Source organism: Gadus chalcogrammus, chromosome 12, assembly GCF_026213295.1.
Source record: "Gadus chalcogrammus isolate NIFS_2021 chromosome 12, NIFS_Gcha_1.0, whole genome shotgun sequence".
Taxonomy (NCBI): domain Eukaryota; kingdom Metazoa; phylum Chordata; class Actinopteri; order Gadiformes; family Gadidae; genus Gadus; species Gadus chalcogrammus.
In genome coordinates this window covers 3,093,028-3,102,139 of record NC_079423.1, presented here as the reverse complement: position 1 = coordinate 3,102,139, position 9,112 = coordinate 3,093,028, and the positions used below count along the sequence as shown (strand labels likewise).

The following is a 9,112-nucleotide window of genomic DNA, read 5'->3' as shown; positions in this document are numbered from 1 at the left end:
AGTCATTACCTAACCCTTTGTTAATATTTGTTAATTGTTACTAAAATATCTATTTGGCACAAGTTCATCGTTTTTTCATCATTAATTAATAATAAGTTGTTTGCATATCCCTAACCCAACCCTAACACACGACCCCAACCCTAACCCTAACCCTAACACACGGCCCTAACCATATCCCTAACCATAACACACGGCCCTAACCCTAGCACAGCACCCTAACCCTTACCCTAACCAGCGACCAGTGTGTGTGTGTGTGTGTGTGTGTGTGTGTGTGTGTGTGTGTGTGTGTGTGTGTGTGTGTGTGTGTGTGTGTGTGTGTGTGTGTGTGTGTGTGTGTTAGTGTGTGTGTGTGTGTGTGTATGTGTGTGTGTGTGTGTGTGTGTGTGTGTGTGTGTGTGTGTGTGTGTGTGTGTGTGTGTGTGTGTGTGTGTGTGTGTGTGTGTGTGTGTGTATGTATGTATGTGTTTGTGTGTGTGTGGATGTGGGTGAGCGTGTGCGTGCGCGTGTGTGTGTGTGCTTGCTTACGTGACTGTATGCAAGAATGTTTGTGTGTGTGTATGTGTGTTTGCATGTATATGGGTGTGGGTGAGGTTGTGTATGCATGTGTGTGTACTTGTTTAGGTGCCTGTGTGAAAGAATGTTTGCGTGTGTGTATGAGCAAGAGAATGACCGACCAATAGACATAGAAAGCCCATCAATAGACAGAGTAGACTGCATTAAATGTTCATTGCACACTAAGGACTTGTAGCGGCAGTGCGCCAAAATAATGCTTATGTTGCATGCCAAAAGGGCTGTCTTGCAAATGGAGGAAGATAGATTAACACAAGACTACACTTACCATAGCAATGCCGAAATTTTGCTACCAAAAAACAATGGATAGATACACAAACAACATCTGAAACTTTAGAAAGCTACATGCTCAAGACTCACAGGACAGGAGTTTTATAAAGATAACAGCTCAAATTTGAGAGATTAGTGTTATACTAGATACTGATATGAAAACCTGGAGAATCTCCAACAGCACTTTATTATTCATTACCACACATTAACGCTTACAGAAGCATTTGTTCATGTACAGGGAGGCTATACTTACTGTTGCCAGCTCATCAAATTTCCCAAATAGTTCGTTGAGTAATTTCACCAGTTCCTGGGCAGTGCATTGAGAAGCCAGGCTGGTAAAACCAACAATGTCAGCAAACAGAATGCTGTCAGGAGAAAGACAGAATGGAGAGACAGGGATAGGAGACAAAGGGGGGAGGAATGGAGAGAGAGAGGGGGAGGGAGAGACAGAGACAGAGATAAAGGCCGTCACAGATAGGATGACAGAGGGAGAGAGGAGGGACGCAAAAAGAGAAAGAAAGTCACAGGATGTTGCAGTGAGTTTGCTCTGACAGAAAAAATAAATGTATTCCCTGAATTAAACACTTACATCCCACACTACAATTAAGTGGACTGAGCGGCTGGTTTATTGGGCTCTACTTTTGTAGATAGGGCTGACTTAATTGACATCAAACATACACAGCCAATGTTGACTGTGACTCCATCCTTGGAAAAAGATTTTCAAAAACAAAATTGTGAAAATGACCAATGAGGAAATTCACAACGATACAAAACACTTCCAGTTCTCACCCATTTAAACAACAAACGAAACAAAACGGCCCATTCAGGCCGCAATCAGACACAAAGTAATTGCGTCTCTTTGGCTACTCTCTCAATAAATGTAAGTGCTAAATTATCAGCTGCTTACTCAGGGAAAGTGTTAGCAGCCACTTAGCTCACCGAGTGCTAATACGCCAGGCGTTAGTGCTCTCATTGACTCTCAATGAATTTTTTCCACCCAAGTTATTTTTTTTGTGTCTGTCGTACGAGGCTCTGGAGGATGAGTGTGAAGATCTCCTGCATCGAGACCGCAAGCGTTTCCTTTCTGCTCGCCACCATGTTCCATAGCAGCCTAAGAAGCTGATGTTTGCACTTGAGCCACGATCACGACTAGCAAGAGAGAGAGAGCAAGAGAGAGAGGGAGACAGCAGGAGAGAGAGAGAGAGAGCTAGAGAGAGAGAGAGAGAGAGAGAGAGAGAGAGAGAGAGAGAGAGAGAGAGAGAGAGAGAGAGAGAGGGAGAGAGAGAGAGATCTTTTGCTTATTTCACCTTTGGTTTGGTGCTGGATGTGTGTGTGTGTGTGTCTGTGTGTGTGTGTGTGTGTGTGTGTGTGTGTGTGTGTGTGTGTGTGTGTGTGTGTGTGTGTGTGTGTGTGTGTGTGTGTGTGTGTGTGTGTGTGTGTGTTTATGTGTGTGTGTTTGTGTGTGTGTCATTTGTGTGTGTGTGTGTAATTTGTGTGTGTGCGTGCGTGCGTGCGTCAGTGTGTATGTGTGTGCATGGTGTCAGTCATTAGAAGGGTGCAAAGCAAAGCAGGACAAGTAATCATGAATGGTTGGTTGTATGTGGGGGATTTGAATTGCTCTCCCTCCCTCCCTGTCTCACTCTCTCTGCTGCTCTCTCTCTCTTTCTCATTGAGAGATCAACAGAGAGAGACAGAGAGAGAGAGCAATTGACTTGGCCCTCGACTCCCACACTCGGCTATGATATGGCTCTCCGCCAGCTCTTCACATGCTCTCTACTTGCTCTCTACTGGCTCTGTTCCGGCTCTCTACTGGCTGTCTACCAGCTCTCTACTGGCTCTGTAACCCCTGTCTACCATCTCTCTACTTGTTGTCAACTTTGCTCTCTACTGGCTCTCCAATAGCTATGCAAGTGCTCTCTTCTACTAGCTCGACTAGCTTTCTACATGCTCTCCCATGCCTCTAAACAGTCTTTCTACATGCTCTCCACCGGCTCTCTACCTGATCTCTACATGCTCTCTACCAGCTCTCTACTGGCACTCCACCGGCTCTCAACCAGCTCTATACTGGCTCTGTACGGCTCTCTGGTTCAACTGGCTCTCTTCAAATTGTCATTTCAGCGTGATAGTCCTGTTGGCCCACAGTTAGCCCACAGTAGGCCAACAGTAGGCCCACAGTAGGTCTACAGCAGTCCCACAGATGGACCACGGCAGGCCCACAGTAGGCCTGGGCCAGACTGCATCACTCCAGACCGACAGATTGCCGCTGGACATAATGGAGTTCAATCATTTCAGGCTACTTAGCGATTAGCCGTAGCAATTTGCAAAGGACTATTCCATCCATTAATGATGAGATTTATTACAAAATCCTGTTATGTTGGGAAATGATTGCCATGTTCATTGCTTTTATCCCAACTGTATCATGAGCTTATTATACTGTTTTGTCTTCACTATTCTGATTTATTCTTCCTTCGTATGTTCACGACCTCCATATTTGCAGGCTCTTTTCATAGCTTCAAAATAATCACCGTTCCCATAGACCTCCAATAGACGAGTGGGAATTTGCATCGAAATGTACATCTATCTACTGGTAGGCGGGCAGACTCAATGAAGGCTGCCCTAGAACTTTTGACAATGCAGGGTCGACAGAATCACACAAAAAAAGAAAAATCTTCTTTAGAAGCTGTATTGGTCATTCAAATCTCATGCCCGACAACGATCCACAACCAGAATAATGCCCATGGTGGTGGGACAGACCAGCACCTCTGTTCTGTTGACCACTCTGTGTGTTTTGGGCTAATCAGCTCTCCCTCAGTCCCTGACACCGGGGTCACAGTAGGGGGTACCATGGAAGCAAACAGTTCCCCCCCCCCACCAACCCACCCACATCCTATGAACACCCTCCTTCCCCCTGTACCTGACGTTGTCATGACGCTGGATGTAGATCTTGTGAAATATCCTCTCAGGAGGTTTCAGGAAGTCCTCCTTCATCTCCATGGCAACATTCCTGGGCAGAAGACTCATTAGCAGACGCTCCTGTTGAGAGGGAGGAGTGAAAGAATAAGAGGGCATTGAGTTAGATCTTTATATTGATTGATCTGATTATAAATAGCATTGCACATTTTTTCATAGATATATAGCTTCAATACAGCCTCCTCAATGTAATCCATGAGACATGCAGAGAAGGCTGGCATTGTACATTTGCGCTTGATAAATCTAGTTGAGTTATGCAGGTTATGTTAAAGCCCTCGTTTAAGTAAAATACGTGATAATTATCTCCTATCATTGGTTATCAGCCTTCACTTTCTACATGAGTTGATTTCTAGTATTAATAGTTTATAGCTCATAGAGTCATGTGTCGAGACTTTATACCCCTTCCTGTCAACTTAATACCTCATCCTATCTATCCAGTCAAATTTCTTTCCAATAATCTACAAAGATACCTATGTGGATGCGTCTAAATTTAGACTATTTCCTGTCTCCGTTTCATAGCATACCCTGGGGTCTTCCCAATCCCTTTGTAGATGAAGCATCTGAAGCTGGCCACAGTTTACCCTAGCCACTGGGTTGACTCGTGTCATTTTTGGCTGAATATTGCTCATCCTTAGGGATCGTCTCTCTCTCTTTCTGTTTGAGTGACTTTATGCCTGGCTAAAATGGAGTCTGGGTCATGTACATGTACATATGTAGGAAGGGTCCCTCCCCTACCATCCTCCCCTCTCTTGGCCTTGTGGCCATGTGTCCTAGGCAGCCCCTCCCCCGTGCCTGCAGCCATGGATGATCTTGACGCCTCTGACCCTCATCTACCCCTGCCCCCTGGCACACCTGCCCCAGCAGGTCTTAATATACATCCCCTGGCCCTCTTATACAATCCTGGTCACTTTACTACTAATAATACTGCTACTACTACAACTACTACTGCTACTACTGCTTCTACTACTACTACTGATACTACTACTAATACGGCTTCCACTAATACTACTACTTCTGATACTTCTACTTCTGATACTACTTATAATAATAATAATAATATGACTGAACTAGTAGAAAGTTCATCATATTTGTGGCTTTAATTGATTCAAAATAAGCTAATTTCTCAACATCAGAATTAATGTGGGCCAATAACAGCTCAAGTGTTGTATTTTTGGCTGCCAGCCATCTCAAGGGTAAGACAAGGAATTATGTTTCTTCATTGTTGCTTTGGAGTCCGGGATGTTGTTCTGTGGCATTGGAAGAAAGAATGGATTTAAATGGAGACTCTGAATCCCCAATACGACAGTCTTGGTAATGAATATATAATTATAAATTAAAAAAACGTTCATGCTTTGTTGTCAAGTGTAATTATTCAAAATGAATTAATAGAAATATAGGTACTGATATATTAAATTCTAGAAAATTTATATATATTTTTAATAATATCGAACAGATGTTTAAGATGGAATCGAAACAGATGAGTTTGCAGATGAGTTCAAATACGGATCACAAACAGCGTCTGGGCTAATAAAGCTGACTTCCAAGCCTCGTCACACAAGCCAGATTCAACAATGGTGAAGGAGCAACGGTACATATTTTCTTATTGCTTTATTAATCCTTCTCCATGCATAATGTTAAGCATTGCCCAGTAATCATTCCCATTTTCCCATTGAATGAGCTGGAAAGGTTTACATAAATGAATTAGGCCATTGTTGTGGCCATTCTAGGTTATATTTTGTGATTTATTTTGGAGCACATAATTAAGGCTTGTTTAATTGAAGCTGTTCAATGTGGCAACTAGGGACAGGATGACTGCACAATGAATAGAATAAAACAGACCAAAAACGTAACAATCAGGATTATTGACTTCAAGGTCACAGTTCAAAGTTCAGAGGCTTCCCCAGTCTTCTTTCTTTTAAGAGGACATTCAAATTATCCAATGTCCTGAGATTGCTATTGACCCAGCCAGTCCATTGACCGCATGGACATAAAAGGGTCATATATAGGAATGTGGCAATCCATAGCATCGGCGGACTCATGTCAATACAATTCCAGAGTAAGAGAAAGAAGGACAGAGATAGAAGGGGAAAAATACAGGCAATTCGTCACTCTCTCAATGTGACAAGTGATAACGATTTGATAAAGTGAATTCCCAGAAGGTTGGTCTTAGCGAACAGGGGCAGGTCTGCTGTGCCGGCTAGTGGCTAGATCCCAATCAGGGGTCCGTGCAGCCCACCCCTTCCCGCTCTCCCGGATAAAATGTGACCTTTACGGGAGTACGGAGGCCATAAAAGCAATCTGCTTGTGTAATTACCTGTCAGAATGCAGCCAATGACGGGCGAGCAAAACACAGCACATCATCATGTAATCTATAAAGCACAGGTGTTTTCATGTGCGTGTGACTCATCCTCCCACTTTCTATCCCTCACCCTTTTCTGTTATCTCTGATGTCTTATATGTGTGTGTGTGTGTGTGTGTGTGTGTGTGTGTGTGTGTGTGTGTGTGTGTGTGTGTGTGTGTGTGTGTGTGTGTGTGTGTGTGTGTGTGTGTGTGTGTGTGTGTGTGTGTGTGTGTGTGTGTCTCTGTGTGTGTGTGTGTGTGTGTGTGTGTGTGTGTGTGTGTGTGTGTGTGTGTGTGTGTGTGTGTGTGTGTGTGTGTGTGTCTTTGTGTGTGTGTGTACGTTCATGTGCATGTGTGCGTGTGTGTGTGTGTGAGCATGCAATGCCATGGCTGGGTCGTTGTAAACCTGTGCATGTTCTCCAACATATATGCTTACTTTAGATGAGAACATATACAAGAATATTCCAAATATTTATTTTCCATCGCAACCACCAGTGCAGGTGGGTGTGGTTTCACCCCAGGAGTGAGGGTGGGCGTGCCTTTGTGGTGTGTGTTTGTGTGTGTGTGTGTGTGGGGGGGGGGGGGGGGGGCTGTATGCGTGTGGAGGTGGCAAAATTTGTTTGGTGCTGGTGCATGTGCTACAATTATGTTCTTTCCCTAAATAGCTGCTGTCATAGTTAGTGTGTGCCTGGGGGAAGGTTGTTAGAGTAAGATGGCACCTGAAACCTTTAAATCCTGCAACCTGCCAGGCATCTTGCAAAGCCTATCTACATACATAAAACACACAAAGACAAACAGAAACACACACACACACACACATACACACACATAGATGTAAACTAGGCACACAAAGTATTGTGTCTGTACACATAGGCATTGTTGTGCATGTGTGTGTGTGTGTGTGTGTGTGTGCGCGTGTGAGTGTGCGTCTGCGTCTGCTTGTGTGTGAGCATGCATTTGCGCAGGTGTTTCCGCATGGCTCACCTGTTTTTCGTTCTCGTCCTCCAGCCGCAGCCGCTCCTCTATGCAGTCGCGCGCCTGCAGGAAGACCTTCCGCTGGGTCCGCTCCGTCAGGATCCGCACAAACACCCCTGACAGGTTGACGCTGGTGAACAGCACCACGTTGGCCACCAGCTGAGCACAGGAGCGAGACAAGACTAGACATGTCCGGCAAGCTGCGAGCGGATGTGTAATTGTTGTGTTGAATAGTGGTGGGGGGGAGGGGGTGGTGATTAATCCCTGATTAAACCACAGAATGTCACAGAGGTCGACCACATGAACTGTGGTGTGGGGGGACTCTTACAAAACATCTGGATGTTCTGTTTAATTAAAAAATAATTGATTGTAGGATTGTAGTCCATGTTGCAAATTGGTGTTCTCTTTTGTGCTGCTTTTTTTTTTGTAAATAAACATTGTTACCTTGCAACACTCATTATCAGGTGAAAGATATATAATTGGAAAGATATTAAAATCCTGGACAGATAATAATTCGGAGGTATTTAAGGGGTTTACGTTAACGTATATGGTTGTATCGGTTAGTGGGAGAGGGTTTATGTAACGAAGCAGCTCCAACCAGCTCTGAACTCAACGCTTACCATTCTACTTTCGTTGTTTTTGGGAGTTTTACTGCGCGCCAATATTAGATTCGACACTGTTTCAGCACCTGGAGGTGGACAGCTCCCTTGCATGCAACTGTCAACAACACCTAACTACAATAAGGGCTTCAATGAGACTAAAGTAGACTAATAATGGGCTATTATAATAAAATGTAGTGCGCGGTTCAAGAAAAGGGTCGTGTTGCATTTGGGGTGATGGCGCAGGAGGGGGCGGAGGGGGAGATCATAACACAGAAGGATGTCGATGTCAGTGTGCCCTTACCGGTCTCCAAATCCGTTCCTTCCTCCCCGTGACCGACGTCACAGTAACGATGAAGTGAGACGCGGCCACCATCACCCCAAAAAGCACGGCGAGCAGAGTCCGCACTGGCAGGAGCAGGTAAGCCACCAGGGTGACCAGCATCAGCTGCCACACGCCTTGCTCGGGGGCAGCGGCGCTCTCCAACTCGGCAGCGCCGAGCGCCAGAGGGAACGGGCAGCAGAGGAGCGCAAAGGTGAAGCTGAAGAGCAGCGAGAGCTTGGCAATCTGCTGCAGCTGCGTCACCTGCAGGTACTTGACGTTGGTGACGATGAAGAGCGAGAGGAACACCACGCAGTGCACGGGGTGGGAGCCCTTGGAGACGGTGAGTCGTGGACCGGACAGCAGCTCGACCAGCGCCAGGGACGACGCGGCCACGATGAGCACCGCCAGGGCTTTGAGCGTGGCGGTCTGTTCCAGCTTCAGATTATAGTTTTGGAAGAGAGCCTCTAGCTCCCTGCTGTTGAACTCGTCCTCGCAGGCGATGGCGCCCAGGGGTGCACCGGCCGGGCAGTGACCCTTCTTCCGTCGAGTCTTGACTCTTTCGAATGGTATTTCCTCCATGCTCCGGCCATTCATAAAAACCGAGTATGGCGCACAGCCGGTGAACTTTTGAATACAGCGAACCGAAACAGATCGAATAGCTCATTGACCGCGAGAGCGAGGATGAGAACACGGCTGACCACCGGGACCTCCGACTTGAATATCACCACCGCGCGCGCTATCCACAGGTTGATGAATGTTGTGTCGTCAGAAAAGTAGCCCAACCAATGTGCGCTATGGTATGGACTCTCTCTCTCTCTCTCTCTCTCTCTCTCTCTCTCTCTCTCTCTCTCTCTCTCTCTCTCTCTCTCTCTCTCTCTCTCTCTCTCTCTCTCTCTCTCTCTCCCTCTCCCTCTCCCTCTCTCTCTCTCTCTCTCTCTCTCTAACAAGCTTCTTGCATCCCCCTCTTCAACTACATTATATAGGTCTGACTCTACCCCATTCCTTGTCCACCCCCCCCCCCCCCCTACCACACACACACACACACACACACACACCTCCGCAA

At 45.9% G+C, this 9,112-nt stretch overlaps 1 protein-coding gene across 1 annotated transcript in view; it reads right to left on the bottom strand.

Moving 5' to 3' along the window:
- Positions 1 to 8,643, bottom strand: part of adcy1a (adenylate cyclase 1a) — a 28,489-nt gene extending 19,846 nt beyond the window's left edge. The window contains exons 1-4 of the mRNA XM_056604109.1: positions 8,029 to 8,643; positions 7,135 to 7,284; positions 3,755 to 3,873; positions 1,094 to 1,205 (exon numbers count right to left, since the gene is read on the bottom strand). Coding sequence (XP_056460084.1) covers positions 1,094 to 1,205; positions 3,755 to 3,873; positions 7,135 to 7,284; positions 8,029 to 8,643 — 996 coding nt within the window. The remainder of the gene's footprint in view (positions 1 to 1,093; positions 1,206 to 3,754; positions 3,874 to 7,134; positions 7,285 to 8,028) is intronic.
- Positions 8,644 to 9,112: the final 469 nt, after the last annotated feature.